This window comes from Octopus sinensis, linkage group LG28, assembly GCF_006345805.1.
Source record: "Octopus sinensis linkage group LG28, ASM634580v1, whole genome shotgun sequence".
Lineage (NCBI taxonomy): Eukaryota > Metazoa > Mollusca > Cephalopoda > Octopoda > Octopodidae > Octopus > Octopus sinensis.
The window spans coordinates 5,438,262-5,462,531 of record NC_043024.1 but is presented as its reverse complement, the minus strand read 5'-3'; the positions used below and the strand labels follow the sequence as shown (position 1 = coordinate 5,462,531).

Sequence of the window (24,270 nt, the reverse complement as noted above, 5' to 3'; positions counted from 1 at the left end):
TATATGTTTGTGTATCCACCAAATATTTAACGTTTGTTCATGTTAAATGCCAATATAATCTTAATCTAATCCATTTGAAAGGGATTTGTAGAAATTTTCACACAAACAAAATATCCATTTTTCTGAAAGTTTCTATAAGGATTTAAGTCAACTTCTCAACGTTTGAAAATTTGTTTTCACAACAAATTCCAATATAATTGGAATCTTCATCATCTGAAGCATTTTTGTCATAGAAATTTCATTAAAAGATATCCATCTGTCTAAAAGTTATAAGGTTATAAGGAAACAAATTCGTCGGGGGTCCCAGTTGTGTAAGTATGTCTATATATATATCATCATCATCATCATCATCATCATTTAACGTCCGCTTTCCATGCTAGCATGGGTTGGACGGTTCAACTGGGGTCTGGGGAGCCCGAAGGCTGCACCAGGCCAGTCAGATCTGGCAGTGTTTCTACAGCTGGATGCCCTTCCTAACGCCAACCACTCCGAGAGTGTAGTGGGTGATTTTATGTGCCACCGACACAGGTGCCAGACGAGGCTGGCGAACGGCCACGCTCGGATGGTGTTTTTATGTGCCACCGACACAGGTGCCAGACGAAGCTGGCGAACGGCCACGCTCGGATGGTGTTTTTATGTGCCACCGACACAGGTGCCAGACAAGGCTGGCAGACGACCACGCTCGGATGGTGTTTTTATGTGCCACCGACACAGGTGCCAGACGAGGCTGGCGAACGGCCACGCTCGGATGGTGTTTTTATGTGCCACCGATACAGGTGCCAGACAAGGCTAGCAGACGACCACGCTCGGATGGTGTTTTTTTTTATTTATGTGCCACCGACACAGGTGCCAGATTAGGCTGGCGATCGGCCACGATTGGATGGTGATTGTTACGTGCCCACAGCATGGAGGCCAGTCGGTGCGGTACTGGCTACGGCCACGTTCAGATGGTTTTCTCGGCACTGGTACCACAAGATACAAATTCCATTGATGTTCATCTATTTTAATTTTGTTTGATTTTCACTTGCCTCAACAGGTCTTCACAAGTGTCACAAGAAGGAAGGTATGCACAGGTGGACTGACTACGTCCCAGGTAGGGGCCACGGGTTATGGCCTGACTAGTCTTGCCGGGTCTTCTCACGCACAGCATACTTCCATAGGTCTCGGTCTCTAGTCATTTCCTTGGTGAGACCTAAAGTTCGTAGGTCGTGCTTCACCACTTCGTCCCAGATTTTCCTGGGTCTACCTCTTCCACAGGTTCCCTCAACTGCTAGGGTGTAGCACTTTTGCACACAACTATCTTCAGCCATTCTCGTCATATGACCATACCAGCGCAGCCGTCTCTCTTGCACACCACAACTGACGCTTCTTAGGTTCAACTTTTCTCTCAAGGTACTTACACTCTGACGATTATGAACACTGACATTACACATCCATCAGAGCATACTGGCTTCATTTCTTGCGAGCTTACGCATATCCTCAGCAGTCACGGCCCATGTTTCACTACCATGTAGCATGGCTGTACGTACACATGCATCATAAAGTCTGCCTTTTACTCTGAGCGAGGGGCCTTTTGTCACCAGCAGGGGTAAGAGCTCTCTAAACTTTGCCCAGGCTATTCTTACTCTAGCAGTTACACTTTCAGCACACCCACCCCCACTACTGACTTGGTCTCCTAGGTAGCGGAAGCTATCAACTACTTCTAGTTTGTCTCCCTGGAACGTGGTAGCAGTTGGTCTCTGCACATTTCCAGTGTTTATTTCTCCTGAGCATCTGCCACATACGAAAACTATGTCTATATATATATATTTGTAAAAAATGAAGTTTGAAAATGCTGTTATATTAGACAAATTTTTGATTTTTATATATACATTATTTATTTAATATGTTTCGGTTCTTGAAATGACGAACCTTATCAAAAAATTTATATATAAAAAAGATAGTTCATGCTATCAAATATAAAAAATTCATATATAATAAAAAATTCATATATAGTGGAGCGAGTCCATGCTATATGTTTAAAGAGTATGCAGTAGTAGTTCATAGTTGAAAAAGCGAGGAATTCATTTTAGGTTTTACCTTGTGTTCCAATGGGAGCAACTGTGATGACTGTTGGTTGGTGTCTGTTCGAATAGTTCTGGTGAATCTTGTGAAATGTTTGGGTTTTATATCACCTGTTAGGTGGCTAGTCCAGCGGAACGGGACGTCATCAAAGTTTTGACCAATCGTCTCATTAGGTGGCTAGTCCAGCAGAACGGGACGTCATCAATGTTTCGACCAATCAGAATTGGGTCTGACCTATAGCTGTATTAGCTCTGACCCATGTCTGTATCCTGTTAGGTGGCTAGTCCAGCGGAACGTGACGTCATCACTGTTTTGACCAATCATCCCGTTAGGTGGCTAGTCCAGCAGAACGAGACGTCATCAATGTTTAGACCAATCAGAATCGGGTTTGACCCTTAGCTGTATCGTATGTGGAAACCGACCAAGCAGGGTGACAATAGATTGTCCACTGAGGTAATACGTCATCAGTTTCTCGACGAATCAGGATTAGATCTGCTCGTAGAGATCTTTTTATGAATTTTTTTCCTTTTCCCTAAGACATATTTCTGTCAGTGTGAGTGACTCTTTAAGGCAGCGGCCGTGGTGGAATTTCGCTTCTCCTTTTCGGAGGACCAATCTTTTGTTTTAATATTCCTAGCCCAGGGTGTTCAAACTTGGTCTAAATTTTTTGATGAAATACAGTTCTTTATTTTGGCGTTGTGTGAAGGTTACGCTGTCACTGAATTTATAAAGCGGGTAAGTTGTAAATTTCGGATTTACATTTCCAGCACATCTATCTATGTGTCCGCTGACCGGTATTTTGCGGTAATCAGGGTTTTTAATTTGTGATTTATGCACCGCCATCCTGTTACGTAAGCTATTTTATGTATGGCCTATATACTGCCTATTGCAGCCTGTGCATGTTATGACGTAAATTAAGTTTTCTGATGCGCAGGTGAAGTTTGCTCTAATGGTGAACTGATGGCCTTGTTCTAGTATAAATTCTGAACCTTCTATCAAGATGACACAGATTCCGCAGTTGGGCCTTCCACATTTTCTAACTGCTGGTTTTGTGGTTGATGTTGAGTGCAGTTTAGCTTGGGTTAAAATCCTTTTCAAGGATTTTGGTTGCCGTTTACTTTTAATGATGGTGTGTGTTTCGAGGATCCGGTTCATCTTTGGGTCTCCCTTTAGTAGGGCTGTGCTTTGTAGTATGGTGCTGAAGGCCTCATTGTTGAGTGGGTTGTGTGTAGAGATGTAGGGAAGGGTTTTTAATTGTTCTTTCTTTTTTGGTTTTGTTTGTCTCAGGTCTTCTATACTTAATTTGAGTGCCCTTTGGATTGCACTGTCTATTAGGGGCTGTGGATAGTTTCTATTTGTGAGTTCTAAGTTCCTGGAGACATGTGTATGTATGTATGTGTATATATATATATATATAGATAAGAAAGTTTGTTTGGTAAAGCACGTGGGTGAATATATAAGAAAATAGTAAAGTGTGAAAAAACGACAGAAGGCTTAAATGTTAAAAAATATATATATTTGTGTCAAAATGTCTGGAGAATATTGGAAAAAATTTTTTTCCTTTCCTTAAAATGACATAATTTTAAAATTTTTAAAGAAATTACCGGTTTCGCGTGTAGCTTTTCAAATTTCTTGTGACGTTATGTTTATATTGCATGGAGTTATCGTTGTGTTTATTTTCAGGAGATTTCTAAATAAGGGGAGGTAGTGAGTGATTTCTTCCGGTGTAAGGGAGATAATCTCTTAAAAATTTTTTTCCTTTCCCTTGTTAATTTCTCTGTGTCAGTATGTTTGGATGGTTGAGTCTGGGTTTGTACTTTTCAATGAAGAATGTTTCCTTGTTCAGTCTCATTTGTGTTGATGATCCGAAAGCACATTGGTAAAATGGGAAGATTAAAAATTGTGGCAGTAGTTGCTTTGCGCATTTCTCAATGTGCTCACTAAAAGGTATCATTCTATATTCTGGGAATGCAATCTGTTGTCGATGCAGTGTGCATCTACGCCTGAGTGATAGTCCCGTGGAACCCACGTAGTCTTGGTGGCAGCCCGAGCATTTAATGACATAAATTATGTTTTCAGAGGCACAAGTAAAGTTAGATTTGATCTTGAATTTCTGTCCCTCTTTAAAGAAGAATTCAGATCCTTCTAATAGGTTAGGACATGTTGCACAGTTCGATCTACCACATTTTTTACTTTTGCATCCGTAATTTTAGAAGACAATTTTGCCTTTGTGAGAATCTATATATATATATACATATACACACACACACACACACATATATATACCACCGGTTCATATCGCTATTTGAAATGTCAAAGTCAATAATCTTATATAGGTCTATATGTGTATGTATATATATATTTATATATATATATATATATATATATATATATATATATATATATATATATATATATATATATATATATATATATATGCATATATTTGTATGTATGTATATGTATATATATATATATGTATGTATATAGAGAGACAGACAGACAGAGAAATGTGAGCCACTGAAATACGTATAATTGTTAATACACAGTAAACAAATATGTACATGTGTGTGTATACACATATTAATAGGTGAGGGTATAAAGTATAAATATTTTTATCCCAGCGAGTGTACAATACAAAACAAGGATTAAGTACCGTTGTTAGTATCTACATATTTGGTATACATTGAAAAATATATTGTAATCCTTTTGCGAAAGATGGAATGTCTGAAAATTATAGCCAAACTAACTGATAGCAGATTTCTCATCAATCTAAAAAAAAAAAAACATCAGCAGCACGTCGTAATTGGCGGCAAAACTACATCTGCAAATGTAATGTTGTCATAGCAACAGACTATGCAAGAGAAAGTTTGTTGTTAAGGGCAACGAGGCATATTTTTACCGCCAAAAGAAACAGTGACCAACAAGGAAGTATGGCGGTCATATAACACACATAAATGAATTTATAAACACACCCATATTTATTATATATGTGTGTGTGTACATATATATATATATGTGTGTGTGTATATATATATATATATCTATGTGTGTGTGTGTGTGTGTATAAGCTAAACTTCAGTGTTTGACTTGAGCAAAAAAAATTGTGCAATAGGTGTAAAATAAAATGTAGTAAACGAATATGTAAAAAAAAAATACGCATTGGTGAACGAGGGGTGGTGGAGACGACTCGGAAAATTCACATGATCAATCTCACAGGGTCCAAAAACTCAACGTTAACATCGTTTACTACATGTTGTTTTACACCTATTACACTTCTTGTTTTCATTTTTAGGACCGGTTGTCGAGTGGGGTTACCGGATCGTGTGAATCATCCGAGTCCGCACCACACCCACCCACACCGTCACAAAAATTGAACAAAAGTAGAGTACCGGGTGTAAAATAATGTGTAAAAAATGAAAATAAAGAACAAAAAATTCGCCGACGAATGGGGAAGTGGTGAGATTTGAATTTTCCGAGTCGTCTCCCCACCTCCTGTTCGCCATATTTTTTTTCCATAGGCGCAGGAGTGGCTGTGTGGTAAGTAGCTTGCTTACCAGCCACATGGTTCCGGGTTTAGTCCCACTGCGTGGCACCTTGGGCAAGTGTCTTCTACTATAGCCTCGGGCCGACCAAAGCCTTATGAGTGGATTTGGTAGACGGAAACTGAAAGAAACTCGTCGTATATATGTATATATATATATGTGTGTGCGTGTGTGTTTGTGTGTCTGTGTTTGTCCCCCTTGCATTACTTGACAACCGATGCTGGTGTGTTTATGTCCCCGTCACTTAGCGGTTCGGCAAAAGAGACTGATAGAATAAGTACTGGGCTTACAAAGAATAAGTCCCGGGGTCGAGTTGCTCGATTAAAGGCGGTGCTCCAGCATGGCTGCAATCAAATGACTGAAACAAGTAAAAGAGTAAGAGTATTCGTTTACTACATGTTGTTTCACACCTATTGCACTATTTTTTCCTTTTTTCTTTGCTTGGGCCAAACAAGATTTTAACCTAGTGTTTCCCTCCTCTGTCTTCTTCATCTGAAGGAGCCATGTCCCTCTTCTAATGCAAGACACCTTTCTCTCCAGCAATATTAGCTCCCCCACCTCACCACCTCAACCAGTCGAGAGGTCTTTGTCTCGCAATTAATTGGTGACCTCGTGTTAGGAAGGTCCTCCAGCCATAGAAACCAAACCAAAGCAGACAGTAGTGTTTGGTGTGGTCTTCTGACTTGTCTGTTCCTATCAAACCCTCCTACCCATGCCAGCATGGAAAAGGAACATTCGATGACGATGATGGTGTGTGTGTGTTTGTGTGTTTGTGCAAAATTCTGGAACAATTTGTGACTGCAGAACCTATAGAAACTAACAAGAACTTCAAAACATGTTTTATTGTCCAGAGATGACCTTATGAAGCACAATTCAAAATATAATAGATCTCAAAATGTGTTGAGTTGCTGATGGAGATGAGAAATAATTTCTGTAAGAAATTTACAGATTATTTACTGCCAAAACAAGCTTGAGAATCTTTCTTGTTGCTTTAGATCTCAAATAACATTTTCTTTGGAGAAAAATTGATCGATCTCTCCGTAATCAATATGAAGAGAAGACACTGAATCACACTGGGTCAATCTTAAAAACTTTTGGATCTCAAAGAATATCTCCAAAACAAAAATAACCTGTTTTGACAACAAATAACGAAAAAGATTTTGGTGATTCAATGAAGATGATTCATGGAGAAAATGAGAAAAAGATGTTATTTCAAAACAAAAGCAGATCTGAAGATTTTAGTTAATTCAAGCCTTACCTATACACAGCATAATGTAATGCTGTCAGACCTTCTTTGTCACTCATGTCCATATTGGCTCCAGATTCTATCAAGAAGGCTATTAGACTTGTGCTGCCCTGTTCACAAGCTGCCATTAAGAAAGTTTTACTGTCAGAATCTATTTGGTTAACCTGAAGAAAAGAAAGAGAAGATATATAAAATATATCAAAGGAGAGAGATTTTAGTTCAGTATTCCCTGGTAAAGCTCATGAAATTCTACTCTGTGTTATCACTGATGTCTGGCATAGTAGCACTTTTATTTAATGCTATAATGATGAAGGAGATTTAAGAAATGGTGAGAGAAGAACAGGATGTTTGAAATGAAGCATGGATCTTCAGATGTCATATGTCTGGTGAAACAGCAACGTGGGATCTACTTGGAAAAGAATGAAAGCAAATCTACAAGAAAGGTGTAGAGCACAGGTAAATCAAGGTGTAACAGGTAAACAGGTAAATAAAGACTGTTTAGTTCATGCATAAGCTCAAGGAAAAGATTGAAAATCTATTTATGTTAGTCACTGAATCTATTACAAAGTAATTACTTGTAATTAGACATCTGTGACATCGTTGGAACGACACCAATCACAACTAAATATGAGCAACTATGGAAAAGTAGACACAAATAAAAAGAAACAATGGAGAAAATAAGAAATATTATGAAAGTAGGGATCAGAATTTTGAGCCTAAATGCGGCAGCAGTATCAGGGCTTACATTAGTTTGTAGCCATATAATATTTAAAAAGGTGTGAGTGGTTCATACACAACTGTATTACAGCTGTACAAACAACACTATTGACTTCTCCTTGAGGAAAACACCTACCCTCACTAACTGGCAGACATTCACCCACCATTGAAATACAATATATGATGGTCATCAAAAAATAAAAGGATGTTTTTTCTGCATTTCACCATTTGTCAGCTGTCTTCCCTCCCAAATTAAAAGCCGCATTTTCTGGTCTCTTACCTAGAGTATCTCTATAGATTTTACAGAATCATTCCACCCACCACTCCCTAACCATGATGGTTCTATGCCAGTGCTTCTTAAACGTTTCAATTATGGCCCTTTTTTATTTACTAAGAGTTTTTCTTGCTATGATTCAATATCTCTGATTTTTAATGTTCTCACAGGTCAGATTAATTTACCTTTGGGTCCTAGTCTTGACATGGATGACTACTTACCACAGCACCATCCCACAATAAGTGAACATTTGATGCATCACCACTTCACTTTAGTTTCTGATCCAAACTCAACTACACATTGAGTTTTATATATTTGTACCACCACAGCCGCCTTGGCTCCCTGGTCCATATAAAATTTTCCACAAACCCTACCCAAGGGTAGCACTACTCTCTTAGAGAAGCCCTGTTTTATAATTCTTGCTGATAGTGTCCTATCTGCTGACTACCAGCCAGTCATTCTAACTTCCAATATTTCAATTATGAAGTAAAAAGTCATAAACAACCATCATCTTTGTCCCTTTGGGTATCTTTCTCTATTCAATGAGCCCCAGTACAGTTCCATAAAGCCGGTTCAAGCAGGGGTCTGATTCCTACATGACTCCCCAGTGTTTTGGTTATGTTTGACAACTTCTGCAAAAGAAATACTGTAGCTCTTGACGTCGGTAAAACCTTTAACTGTGTATGGCAAGAGAATTTCTTGACAAAGTCATCATTTATCTATTGGGTCCATCTGTCCCCCATCTCTTGGACTGAATATTTCCTGCCAGAATACTCCATTGCAGTGTGTGAGGATGGGTTTCTCTCTCACTCACATTCCATCAATTCTGGCATGCCTCATTGTCTGGTTGAATATTTATAAAAAGTGACAATGATGAGGATTAGAGGAAAGAGGTAAAGAAAGAAATGAAATATTATGGACAAATATATCTGGTTATTTAGGAACATTTAATATTGTGTATAAAATAATAAACAAACATTCAACATTGAAGAAGCAATATAAAGTAAACTTACTTTATCAGGATTTTCTTTGATAAGTCGTTCAACATCTTCAAAGTCCCCATCCAGAATGTTGCTTATAATCTTATTTACATCCATGTCTTTTGAATAAAAAAGAAAGTAAGATAGTTTTTAAGAACTTATAAAATGAGGTAAAGAGCAATTTAAAGAAGACTGTGTTTCTCAAATCTCCCATGAAGTGACATAAATATTAAAAACTTCAGCTTATCTCAACAATTATTTATAGCTGAATGATCTTCTTGACACTAATAAACCTAACAACAGTCATTGTGTTGCATCTTTTGGTTTGCTACATTGCTCTACTTATCACAGTTTCATTGGTCACACACACACACACACATACAAGCACACACACACACACACATACAAGCACACACACACACAAACACACACACACACAAGCACACACACACACAAACATACACACACACAAACACACACACACAAGCACACACACACATACACACATACAAGCACACACACACACAAGCACACACACATACACACACACACACACACACACAAGCAACACACACACACACACACACACAAGCACACACACACACAAACACATACACATACACACACACACAGACACACACACACACACAAGCACACACACACACACACACACAAGCACACACACACACAAGCACACACACATACACACACACACACACACACAAACACATACACACACACACACAAACACAGACACACACACACACAAGCACACACACACACAAGCACACACACACACACACATACACACAAGCACACACACACACACACACACACAAGCGTGTGTGTGTTTACATTTGTTGTGTCTGGCAATTTCTTAGCTTTTGGTGATTAGATTGTTATCATTTCTCCCGTTGACGAATAGAACATTGGAATAAGAGATCCCCTACTTGAGCAACAGGTAAGGATTAAGGACATGAAGGGGATCCAGAAATAAAAAAAAGACAACAAATACATATTCATCTAACCCATGCTAGCATGGAAAACAGACGTAAAAATGACTACCATACATGCATATGCAAACATATGTATATGCATTTGTATACATGTATGTGTGTGTGTGCGTGTGTGTTTGTGTGCGCATGTGTGTGTAAAGGCATATGGCCTAGTGGTTAGGGTGTTGCACTCACAGTGGCTAGATTGTGGGTTCAATTCCCATACTGAGCAGTACCTTGTATTCTTGAGCAAAACACCTCATTTCACTTTGCTGCAGTCCACTCAGCTGTAAATGGATCACCCTCCAATAGACTTGTGTTGTGATTAGGGGGAACACTCACTGGCCTGCTTGAAAGATGAAATGATGCAAAGCACATTGTGACCAGAGATGTGTAACAGCATTTGATAGTCTGGTCAACACACATGTCTATATACACGCATACCCGCACGTCTATATACGCACACACACATGCGCGCACAATAAACGGTTCATACACACGTCTATATACGCACATGTACAAGATAAAACACGGCTAAAGGCAAAATACAGGAAAATGTGTAAAAAAATATGTAAAAAGACAATGAGTAAAACACGTCCTATATACGCACATGCTCGCATGCATGCACACGCACACATGTCTATACACGCCCGTATCCGCACACATGCACACATCCACACGTGCGCACAAAAGGTTCCATATACACGTCTATATACGCACAGGGAAAATGCAGGGTGGAAGGTAGAATAGAGAAAAAATATGTGTAAAAAATATATGAGCAATAAACCTATAAAACAATATCTCTATAAATATGTAAAAAATATATATAGATATATATAAAAAATATAAAGAAATATAAGTAAAAAGTATAGAGAGATAAAAAGCTTGTACATGGACATGCGTGCATGCGAGTATGTGCGTATATAGACGTGTTTTAGTCTTAGTCTTTTTTACACATTTTTTGCCCATTTTCCTGTATTTTGCCTTTAGCCGTTTTTTCTTGTACATGTGCGTATATAGATGTGTATATGAACCTTTTTGTGTGTGTGTGTGTGTGTGTGCGCATATATAGACATGCAGGTATGTGTGTATAGAGACATGTGTGTGTACGTGCATATGGGTATGCGTGTATATAGACGTGTTTTACTTTTATTACTTATTTTTTTATATGTATTTTGGATCTTTTCCTTTTGAACGGCACATGTCAACACAATATCACTTTTTCTTGGCTTTATTGAGAAAATTCTATAGTTTGTAAGATATTTCCTCTTTAAAATCGAGCATTTCGGCAATTTTAACCAATTGATGGAGTCCATTTGGGGTAAAAACATTCCGTGCTGTATGAATATGTCCCTCCTTTAAGAAACAGATTGGGTTCATTTACATTTGCGAAGAAAAAAAGATACCCTACCTCGACCCCTAACCCTAACACTAACCCTAAACCTAACCATAACTCTAAACCTAACCCTAAAATAGATTGAAATGCAATAGATCGATACTAGGGTTATAATTATGGGTGACATTTTCATTTGACACCACTAGAAAAAAATCCCATTTTCCGTAGCGGTGTCGTATGAAATTGTCACCCATAATTATAACCCTAGTATCGATCTATTGCATTTCAATCAGTTTTAGGGTTAGGGTTAGGGGTGGGGGAAGTGTATCTTTTTTTCTTCACAAATGTAAATAAACCCAATCTGTTTCTTAAAGGAGGGACATATTCATACAGCACGGAATGTTTTCACCCCAAATAGACTCCAGCGATTCGTTAAAATTGCCGAAATGCTCGATTTTAAAGGGGAAATATCTTACAAACAATAGAATTTTCTCAATAAAGCCAAGAAAAAATTATGTTTTATAAACACATTGTACCAGTATACGAAGTTTAAAAGTGTTTAATTAACTAGAAATTGTGTTGACATATGCCATTCAAAAGGAAAAGGTCCTGTATTTTGCCTCTAGCCCTGTTTTTTCTTGTGCATGTGCATATATAGACATGTGTATGAACCTTTTTTTGTGCACATGTGTGTGTGTATGCGGCGAGCTGGCGGAACCGTTAGCACACAGGGCGAAATGCGTAGCCGTACTTCGTCTGCCGTTACGTTCTGAGTTCAAATTCTGTCGAGGTCGACTTTGCCTTTCATCCTTTTGTGGTCGATAAATTAAATACCAGTTACGCACTGGAGTCGATGTAATCGACTTAATCCGTTTGTCTGTCCTTATTTGTCCCCTCTGTGTTTATCCCCTTGTGGGTAGTAAAGAAGTATGTATATCATCATCATCATCGTTTAACGTCCGCTTTCCATGCTAGCATGCATTGGATGATTTTGGCTGAGGGCTGGCGAACCAGATGACCGCACCAGGCTCCAATCTTGACCTGGCAGAGTTTCTACAGCTGGATGCCCTTCCTAACGCCAACCACTCCGAGAGTGTAGTGGGTGCTTTTTATGTGCCACCAGCACAGGGGTCAGTCAGGCGGTACTGCCAATGACCTTGCTCAAATCTTTTTACACATGCCACTGGCACAGGTGCCAGTAAGGCGATGCTGGTAATGATCACGCTCGAATGGTGCCCTTTTACATATATATATTGGCCTGCTCGCTTAGCCAGCGGGGTGGCGTCATTCGAAGGCTAAAACAATGCGAACGCATTGTGACCAGCGATGTGTAACAACATCTGATGGTCTGGTCGGTCACGTGATATATATATATATACGACAAGAAATAATTTCTGTCTCCTTTTTATGGAAACAAAGGGTTTATAGGACTGCAAAAAAAGAAGAGCTCAAATGTAACTGAGACAGAGATAAAGAAACATTGATCATAAAATAAACATCAAATTCGAGTCAATGACTTTATATATAACACCGTATCTCCAAACATTTCATCATATATAAATATTACCATGGCTCTTAAACATACAGAGTATACATATATAAAAAAAAACATACAAAGTAAACATAAAAATCATCAAAGGTAAAAAATATATATGTGAATAAAAATGCAGGTGTATAGAACGGCCTATCAAGAAGATATATACAATCGACTAGGAATTCTAAAGCGTGTCATGCTACTAAAAATCCAAATAAAATAAAATATCGACTAAAAAAAAAATTTTCTTACTCCCCTAAAATGAAAGAGTACGTCAAAAAAGTTTGTTTCATAAAACCCATGGTAGGTTAGAGTCCAGGAGCAAAAAGAGTTCCACAAAATAAAGTGAAACACATCTATGGCCATTTCAGGAGTTCATTGCCGCACTTCAATTACGAGTTAAAGCGCATCTTGGCAATGACCCCCCACATCATGAGGAACAGGAATCTCAACAAATTCCTTGTTTAGTCGATTGATATTTTATTTTAGTTTATTTGGATTTTTAGCAGCACGACACATTTTAGAATTTTTAGCCAATTGTATATACCTTCTTGATAGGCTGTACTATATATCTGTGTTTTTATTCGCATATATATTTTTTACCTTCTGTGTATTTTATATATGTATAGTTTTTATGTTTAAGAGCCATGGTAATATTTATATATGATGAAATGTTACGGTGTTATATATAAAGTCGCTGACTCGAATATGATATTTGTTCTATGATCAATATTTATATATATATAATGTATATACATATATATGCCCAGGAAAAACCACTACAAATTTTCCTCCAGAGTTTTCTTGCAAATGGCAAGCTGCCAAGCAAACTTTAGAAGGGAATAATATGCCCAATCCATGAAGGAGGAAGCAGAGCAGGTGCCATAACTTATAGGCCTATATCTCTGACTTCACACACAAGCAAAGTCATTCCTGGAAGAAAGTGACTGCTGAGTGATAGCATGGTTTTCGACCAAGTAGGAGTTGCCTGACACAGCTCCTATAACACAATGACTGGGTGCTGAAACAGTTACTTAACAACTCAAATGTGGACGTAATATACTTTGCAAAAGCTTTTGATAAAGTTAATCATGATATGATATGCCACAAACTACGTGATCTTGGCAAAGCTGGAAAACTTGGAGAATGATTACATGACTTTCTGAAAGACAGAAGTCAGGTAGTGGTAGCCAGTGGTACCACCTCAACGGAACCACAAATAGTGAGTGGTGTTCCACAGGGCACTGTCTTAGGGCCACTGATTTTCATAGTGGCCCTCTCAGATATGCTCTCCGCTGCCCTGATACCCTTGCTAGCTACGGAGACGACACGAAATTTTTGCAGAAAATGCAAAACCGTAGTGATGTTACATGCCTGCAGCAGTAGCTGGATGCAATTTACAGATGATCTGAGGACAATAATATGCAGTTTAATGCTGGAAAATTTCAATCCCTGCACTACCAGCACCCAAATTTGAACAGAAAACATACAGGGTATACTGGCCTAGTGGGGAATTACAATCACGTGTGTGATCTGGGTATCGACATGTGTGATGATACCTCTTTCCAAGTGCACTTTAACAAGATGATGACAAAGTGCAGATAGCTGGATAGATGGATCCTGAGAACCTTCAGAGCCAGGGACAAAGAAACCATGATGGTCCACTGGAGGACATTTATCCTCAGCTGCCTGGACTACTGCTCCCAACAACGGTCACCCCACAGTGTAAAATTAACAGTGGACCTTGAAGCAATCCAGCGAAGCTACTAAAAGAAGATCATCTCATTGCAACAGCTCAACTACAGGGGAAGGCTGAAACAGGTAAGACTTTACTCCCTAGAGTGAAGGTGGGGAAGATATGCAGTAATATACATCTGGAATATCCTGGAAGGGATTGTACCAAATTTTGGCTTTGAAAGCTACACAAATGCCAGAACGGGTCACCACTGCACAGAGCCAAAGATCCCAACACTTCTGTCACATTTCAGGACCAGTTATTACTGCAACAGCCTGGGTTTTAAATGCACACGGCTTTTTAATATTCTCCCAAAAAGCATGAGGGACCTACACAAAGTGGATGTGTTTTCAAAAGAAAACTGGACCTCTCCCTGTTGAGAATCCTGGATGAACCTCCTTTGTGGGAGGAGGCACAAATAAGGGCAATGACATCAAACTCCCTTGTTCACCAAATGCCACATATCAGAGGAAGTTCTCAATAATGACAGTGTGCCCCAGCATGGCCACAGCTTTAAGTAGTAAAAGATAAAATATTATATAATATATATATATAATATATATATATATGACAAGATTTAAGACGAGAAAATTTTTTCTTATGCTGTTTACAATTTATCCTTTCAAAATGTAATTCAATTCATTTAGTACGACGTAAGCTTTTCATAATTTTTTGAAAAACTAAGTGCATGTATGTATGTATGTTTTTGATCTGACCATTTATCTATACATTCTATCTTCTTTTATTATGTTCAATCAATATCAAGCCACTCCTTAACTGACCTAAATTTATGTAACCTTGAATGCTGTTTACAATTTATCCTTTCAAAATGTAATTCAATTCATTTAGTATGACGTAAGCTTTTCATAATTTTTTGAAAAACTAAGTGCATGTATGTATGTATGTTTTTGATCTGACCATTTATCTATACATTCTATCTTCTTTTATTATGTTCAATCAATATCAAGCCACTCCTTAACTGACCTAAATTTATGTAACCTTGAATGCTGTTTACAATTTATCCTTTCAAAATGTAATTCAATTCATTTAGTACGACGTAAGCTTTTCATAATTTTTTGAAAAACTAAGTGCATGTATGTATGTATGTTTTTAATCTGACCAGAGTGAAATTCAAAACAAAGGTTTTTACTTCACTCATTAGGGAACTTTTATACGCTGACAATTGCGATGTTGTCAGTCATTCTGAAACAGGTTTGCAATCTCTTTTGATTTGGCTTGTGATGATTTTGGCTCGACCATTAACTTGAAAAAAAAAAACCGGTTGTAATGCATCAACCTGTGTGTGTGATGCTGTTTCTAACCCTACTAAAATTTTTGTTGAGGGTAAGTTATCGATCCATTCATCTACCTTGGAATCTCTGTTCAAAACGATGGAAATCTTGATACAGAAATACAGCTGTGAATTCAAAGGGCAGCAAAAGCATTTGGTGGCTTGCAGTCATGTTTTTGGTGCCAGTGTCATATAAATAAGAATACAAAGCTGGCTCTTTCCAAATCATTTGTCTTATCATTTGGACTTGTTATGAAAGGCATTTTAAATTGTTAGAAGAATTCCACCAAAAATGCCTTCGTCACATTTAAAAAATTAAATGGAGTTCTTTTACTTCAAACACAGATAACCTTGCATCTGCAGGCATCACGTCAATTAAAGCTATGATTTTGAGGAACCAAATGAGACAGTGTGGCCATATTGTTCGAATGGCAGATGAACGCATGCTGAAACAGCTGTTTTATGGTGAGCTTGCAGAGGGGAAACACTATTGGCGTAATCCTAAAAAGGACAGCATAAGGACTACTATGAAGTCACTTGGAATGGATCCAGAAGACATAGAAACCCTTGCTTTGGATCGGGTTTGATGGCAAGCAGAAGTGTGGAGTGGAGTGAAAGCATTTGAAGAGGCCAGGATAACGCAAGTAAGACTCAAAAGACATCTAATGTAACGATCGAGAAGGTGAATGACAATGACCATTTTGTGTGCACAGTCTGTGACAAACCATGCCTGTCTTTTGCTGGTCTCAAATCTCATCTGCAAACCCATCGTAAAATTAACTTCCACCAACTATTCTGCCTATATGCCTGTGCACACCTTTCAATGCAATGTATGTCAGAAGGTTTGCAAATTTAACGGAGGCCTCAAAAGACATTTTAAGATCCACAAAGATCAGAACTTACCTGCAACTCTTGCTGGTTCAAATCGGATGTGCAATCTGTGTGGGGTTTTTTCAGCAGATTGTCTGGTTTAAAAATCCACATCAGATGCCATGATGGTGCTAAGGTGTAGGTACGGAGGTGGTCAAACTCTGCATAACCACCATGTACTTATACACACGTGTGCACACACATACACACCTACGTATGGAGATTATATGAAGCCCATTTAAACCTTTTTTATTTCATAACAAATAAAAGCTTGACAACTTGTTAAAATTTTTATCATTGGTTTTATTGAGCAACACCTATATGGAAACATGATCATACACATACACACTCTCTCTCTCTCTCTCTCTCTCTCTCACACACACACACACACACACATTGTAAACATGTGTGGCCTAGTGATTACGTTATGGCGTTCCCGATCTTGTGTTCATGATTTCGAATCCCAGAGGGTGGTGCTTAGAGGTCCTCAGATGAATACCTCATTTCACATTGTTCCCGTCAACTGAGCTGTAAATAAATAACCCTGTGATCGACTGGTGCCCTGTTTCGGGAGAATATCATGATTTGTGTCGCTTATACACCTTAGTCCTCAGAATAACGTGAAGAATTGCAGTGTGACCAGCAGGGCACAGCAATGGCTGATCATCTGAACACTACAGTAATTTATAGATATATATATATATTATATATATATATGACAAGATTTAAGACGAGAAAATTTTTTCTTATGCTGTTTACAATTTATCCTTTCAAAATGTAATTCAATTAATTTAGTACGACGTAAGCTTTTCATAATTTTTTGAAAAACTAAGTGCATGTATGTATGTATGTTTTTGATCTGACCATTTATCTATACATTCTATCTTCTTTTATTATGTTCAATCAATATCAAGCCACTCCTTAACTGACCTAAATTTATGTAACCTTGAATGCTGTTTACAATTTATCCTTTCAAAATGTAATTCAATTCATTTAGTATGACGTAAGCTTTTCATAATTTTTTGAAAAACTAAGTGCATGTATGTATGTATGTTTTTGATCTGACCATTATCTATACATTCTATCTTCTTTTATTATGTTCAATCATATCAAGCCACTCCTTAACTGACCTAAATTTATGTAACCTTGAATGCTGTTTACATTTATCCTTTCAAAATGTAATTCAATTCATTTAGTACGACGTAAGCTTTTCATAATTTTTTGAAAAACTAAGTGCATGTATGTATGTATGTTTTTAATCTGACCAGAGTGAAATTCAAAACAAGGTTTTTACTTCACTCATTAGGGAACTTTTATACGCTGACAATTGCGATGTTGTCAGTCATTCTGAAACAGGTTTGCAATCTCTTTTGATTTGGCTTGTGATGATTTTGGCTCGACCATTAACTTGAAAAAAAAAAAACCGGTTGTAATGCATCAACCTGTGTGTGTGATGCTGTTTCTAACCCTACTAAAATTTTTGTTGAGGGTAAGTTATCGATCCATTCATCTACCTTGGAATCTCTGTTCAAAACGATGGAAATCTTGATACAGAAATACAGCTGTGAATTCAAAGGGCAGCAAAAGCATTTGGTGGCTTGCAGTCATGTTTTTGGTGCCAGTGTCATATAAATAAGAATACAAAGCTGGCTCTTTCCAAATCATTTGTCTTATCATTTGGACTTGTTATGAAAGGCGTTTTAAATTGTTAGAAGAATTCCACCAAAAATGCCTTCGTCACATTTAAAAAATTAAATGGAGTTCTTTTACTCCAAACACAGATAACCTTGCATCTGTAGGCATCACCTCAATTAAAGCTATGATTTTGAGGAACCAAATGAGACGGGGTGGCCATATTATTCGAATGGCAGATGAACGAATGCTGAAACAGCTGTTTTATGGTGAGCTTGCAGAGGGGAAACGCTATTGGCGTAAAACTAAAACAAGGTTTAAGGACAGCATAAGGACTACTATGAAGTCACTTGGAATGGATCCAGAAGACATAGAAACCCTTGCTTTGGATCGGGTTTGATGGCAAGCAGAAGTGTGCAGTGGAGTGAAAGCATTTGAAGAGGCCAGGATAACGCAAGTAAGACTCAAAAGAGATCTAAGGAAGAATGTAACAATCGAGAAGGTGAATGACAATGACCTTTTTGTGTGCACAGTCTGTGACAGACCATGCCTGTCTTTTGCTGGTCTCAAATCTCATCTGCAAACCCATCGTAAAATTAACTTCCACCAACTATTCTGCCTATATGCCTGTGCACACCTTTCAATGCAATGTATGTCAGAAGGTTTGCAAATTTAACGGAGGCCTCAAAAGACATTTTAAGATCCACAAAGATCAGAACTTACCTGCAACTCTTGCTGGTTCAAATCGGATGTGCAATCTGTGTGGGTGTTTTTTCAGCAGATTGTCTGGTTTAAAAATCCACATCAGATGCCATGATGGTGCTAAGGTGTAGGTACGGGAGGTGGTCAAACTCTGCATAACCACCATGTACTTATACACACGTGTGCACACACATACACACCTACGTATGGAGATTATATGAAGCCCATTTAAACCTTTTTTATTTCATAACAAATAAAAGCTTGACAACTTGTTAAAATTTTTATCATTGGTTTTATTGAGCAACACCTATATGGAAACATGATCATACACATACACACTCTCTCTCTCTCTCTCTCTCTCTCTCTCTCTCACACACACACACACACACATTGTAAACATGTGTGGCCTAGTGATTACGTTATGGCGTTCCCGATCTTGTGTTCATGATTTCGAATCCCAGAGGGTGGTGCTTAGAGGTCCTCAGATGAATACCTCATTTCACATTGTTCCCGTCAACTGAGCTGTAAATAAATAACCCTGTGATCGACTGGTGCCCTGTTTCGGGAGAATATCATGATTTGTGTCGCTTATACACCTTAGTCCTCAGAATAACGTGAAGAATTGCAGTGTGACCAGCAGGGCACAGCAATGGCTGATCATCTGAACACTACAGTAATTTATAGATATATATATATATATATGTTTGTGACTGTATAAAATAGATACAAGCGTGGCTGTGCAGTTAAGAGACTTGCTTTCCAATAAAGTGATTCTGAGCACGGCTCCCTGTGCCTTCCACTCTAGTCTCAGGACAACTAAAGCCTTCTGAATGGATTTTCTTGAGGCAAACTGAATGAATTCCATTCTTTGTATATATCTGCGTGTATATATATATATATATTATATATATATTATATATATATATATAATATATACATATATTTCAATGGGTTGACCACATCAAATTGAAAAGAAACATCCCCTCTCTCTCTCTCTCTCTCGCTCTCTTTGTATGTATCTATTTATCTGTCTGTCTGTCTATCCTTTCCTCATCCTTTATCATTTGTTTTACCTTTTTCTTAATTGTCCTGAAAACTCTCTCTCTCTGTCTATTTCCCCCACCTCTTTGCTTTTCTTTCTATCTTTCCCTGTTTTTCCTCTTCTAAAAAAAGCAAACAAAAAAAAACAACATTCAATTCATGTAAATAAACAACGAAACGTTCTGTTTTTACCATTTTGATTTTGTCTTGACGATTTCAATGAACACTCGAAAGCGCTAATAAAATATTATCCAGAATTCTGACCACCTCTATTTTCTCAATATACAATACCTGTACACCACTTCAAACACTCTTTAAACACACATGCACTCATACACAAACACGTGTGTGTGTGTGTGTTTGTATATATATATATATATAGTATATATATATATATATATATAATATATATATATATATTATATATATATATATATATATATACACACACATAAACATGTATAAACCCTAATTTATATGACTGGGTTATAAACGATTCTGTATCGTGGCAGAGACGCGTATATGAAAGATCCTGAAGGGTCTAGCACCTAGTTTGGGAGTGAAATCTTCACCAAATCAACACACTTATTGCCAGTGCATAATAACAAAGAACTCAACTTCTTCATCTAGAATAAGGACCTAATACTATAACAAATTAGGGTTCAATGGTTGCACGACATTTCAATGTCTCATATATCTGTCGGTTGTAGAGGTGGATGACTTCAAACAATATTTAGAGAGTTTTTCATCTGAAGCACCAGATGAAGCCACCGTGACAGCAAGAGATGCCAACAAGAGCAGCTTAGTCCAACTGCCTGTTTCACCAGAGAAAAATCCAGAGATACGGTTCCGGAGGTGTGTTTGAAATATACTAAAATCACTGATTCGCCAGTATGGCCACAACACCTGGATAATGCCAGTATAAGACAGCGTATATATATATGTGTGTGTGTGTAATTATATATATATATATATGAAGGCGGCGAGCAGGCAGAAACGCTAGGACGCCAGGTGAAATGTCTAGCGGTATTCTGTCTGTCTGTTCTGAGTTCAAATTCCGCCGAGGTCGACTTTGCCTTTCATCCTTTCGGGGTCGATTAAATAAGTACCAGTTACGTACTGAGTGTCGACAGATCGACTTTATCCATTTGTCTGTCCTTGTTTGTCCCCTCTATGTTTAGCCCTCTGGGGCAATAAAGAAATAAATTATTATATATATATATATATTATATATATATATTATAATATATATATATATATATATAGAGAGAGAGAGAGAGAGAGAGAGAGAGAGATTTAGATATAGATAGATAGATAGATACACAGACAGACAGATAGATAGATAGATAGAGAGATAGATAGATAGATTGTGTATACATTCTATATATACATATATATATATTGTGTGTATATATTATATTATGTATGTATATGTATATATATATATATAATATTATATATATATATATATATATATATATATATTATTATATATAAATATATAGATAGATAGATATATATACATTCTATGCATGTATATATATATATAGGTCTATAGGTATATGTATAAGCAGCAGGAGTTGGACTCCATTTACAGATTGGCTGAGCATAATAATATGCAGTTTAATGCCAAAAAATTCCAAGCCCTGCGCCACCAGCATCAAAACCTAACTTACAGGGTACACTGGTCCACAGGGAATTTCAGTCCCACAGCCTAAGTCAGTGAGGGACCTGGGTATAAACATGAGTGATGATACCTCTTTCCAAGTGCAAATTACCAGGATGGCGACAAAGTGCAGACGACTGGCTGGATGGATCCTAAGAACATTCCGAACCAGAGATAAGGAAACCATGATGGTCCACTGGCGGACAATCATCCTCAGCCACCTGGATTACTGCTCACAGCTATGGTCACCCACCAGTGTGATATTAACAGCGAACCTTGAAGCAATCCAGAGAAGATTCACAAAGAAGTTCGTCTCTTTGTAACACCTCAGCTATTGGGAAAGGTTGAAACAGTTAAGACTCTACTCCCTGGAGAGAAGACGGGAGAGGTATGCAGTAATATATATCTGGAAGATCCTGGCCAGAAGGCTGCACCAGGCTCCTATCTGATCAGTTAGGGTTTCTACCGCTGGATGCCCTCCTAACACCTACCACTCCAAGAGAGTAATGGGTGCTTTTATGTGCCACCAGCACGGAGGCCAGTCATGTGGTACTGCCAATAACCACACTCAAATGGTGTTTTTTACGTGCCACCTGAACAGGAGCCAGTACAGCGGTACTGGCAACGTTCATGCTCGGATGGTGCTTTTAGTATTCCACTGGCGTGGTAGCCAGTCAGGCGGTGCTATCATCGGTCATCTCAACGAATTTGATTTCACTTGCCTCAACAGGTCCTCGCAAGTGAAGTTTAGTGTCCAATGAGAGACATGTACGGATATATACATATACATACACACGCACATATATATACATAATATGTATATATATATAATATATATATATATATATATATATAGATATATAATTACACACACACACACAGTTTATATCCATTTAAAAGGAAAAAAGAAGACGTGTCCATATATAACATCAAAAGGAGCAGCTTTTTTTCTCTGATGAAATTATACTCATGTCGCATAAATGTAATATTAATGTACAAATTTGTAATTAATTTATTGAAACGATTGTAAGCAGCGAAGATGACCACTTTGTAAGCAATAAACAATTATCAACTTCCTTATCTCCATTTTCTTTTCCTTTTTGAAATAGATATAAACTATATTCTTGATATATATCTATTGTTTTAAGGGTATTTCATTGCCCCAAAATACTAGGTATTCAACCAGTGTTACCTTGAATGCAACCATCCCTTCACAAGGTTAACATATCCCCTAATTATATACTTATATGTTTATACATTCAATTTATATATATATGTATATATGAGTATATGCATGTATGTATAGACAGATAGATGAATTGATGGATAGGTGTGAGTGTATACATATTTCGGTCTTACCTATTCTTTCTAAATACATACACCCACATACATTCATACATGCGTGTTTCTAAATTGACGAAAAAGGTTGACCTAAGATTTGAATAGCGATAAGAAATTTAATGACAATAAATTGATATATTTTAGAATTTCTTTAGAATTGTTAAAGAAAAGAAATAGTGAGTCAGCATTTAAATGAATGTTTCATTGTGTAAGAAATAGCTATGTATATGTACATATATATGGATATAAATATGTGCGTATGAATGTATGTGGGTGTATGTGTACAGTTGTATTTGTATTTAAGTATGTTGTTGTTTATGTTGCACACACACACGTGTGTGTGTGTGTGTGTATACCTATGTTGGATTTATACGTGTATGTATGATTGTTTGTAGTTATGTATATGTAAACATGAATTCTTCGTGTATGAATATATGTATTTATGTATATATGGTGATGATGATGATGGCTATCCACTCATGAGTAAAAAGGTCATCACTGACCATCTACCATGCGAAATGTCTGCAAGGACAGTTCTAAGTAGTATTGTGTTCATGGTCAGCTTTATTCAGATTCGCGGCTGTGGCCTTCATGCATGCCGCAGGCCCTCCTAATTGACCAAGCATCGTAAATGACTCTTACCTAGCGATTGCACAACCTAGAATTTTAAATCCAATAAGGCTTGGCTGACCCCTCACTGATCCTTTGCACCCTGTTGACATGATCCAGAGACAAGCCAGGAAAAGCTATCAAGTGCCAATGTGAGGGCACTATGATCCCATGCGCAAGCAAAACACCCCCCATAAATTGAGGTGTCTTTCACACACACACACAGAGGCACACATATACACATACATGCACATATTATGGATGTATACATACATACTTCATCATTTTAAACACATATAGACACCTTCTTTGGGGGAAGCAGTGGTAAGGTATGGTGTTTTGAGTAGTATAGTTTGTATATATAAATATATTCCCTCTCTCTCTCTCTTTCGGAGAGGCACAAGCACCTACACACACGACTGTAACTTCCACCTACCGAATTCAATCACAAAGCTCCGGTCGGCTCGGGGCTATAGTGGAAGATACCTACCCAAAGTGCCATGCAGTGGGACTGAACCTGAAACCATGTAGCTAGGAAGCAAGCTCCCTAACCTCACAGCCATGCCCGCGCCTACATATTATATATATATACATATATATATATATATATATATATATATATATAATGATAATATATTTATATGTATGTATATGTATATGTATATATAAAATATGTATATATATATATATAT

General features: G+C 37.6%; 1 protein-coding gene across 1 annotated transcript; it reads right to left on the bottom strand.

Annotated features, from left to right (window-relative positions):
• Positions 1–2,384: 2,384 nt before the first annotated feature.
• LOC115225637 (acyl-CoA-binding domain-containing protein 6 homolog) lies at positions 2,385–10,220 on the bottom strand. Its single transcript, XM_036514501.1, has 4 exons — positions 10,058–10,220; positions 8,860–8,945; positions 6,868–7,019; positions 2,385–2,400 (listed from the first exon to the last, which is right to left on the bottom strand). The coding sequence occupies exons 2-4, from the start codon at positions 8,941–8,943 to the stop codon at positions 2,385–2,387; spliced, it is 252 nt and encodes an 83-aa protein (XP_036370394.1). The 5' UTR covers positions 8,944–8,945; positions 10,058–10,220.
• Positions 10,221–24,270: the final 14,050 nt, after the last annotated feature.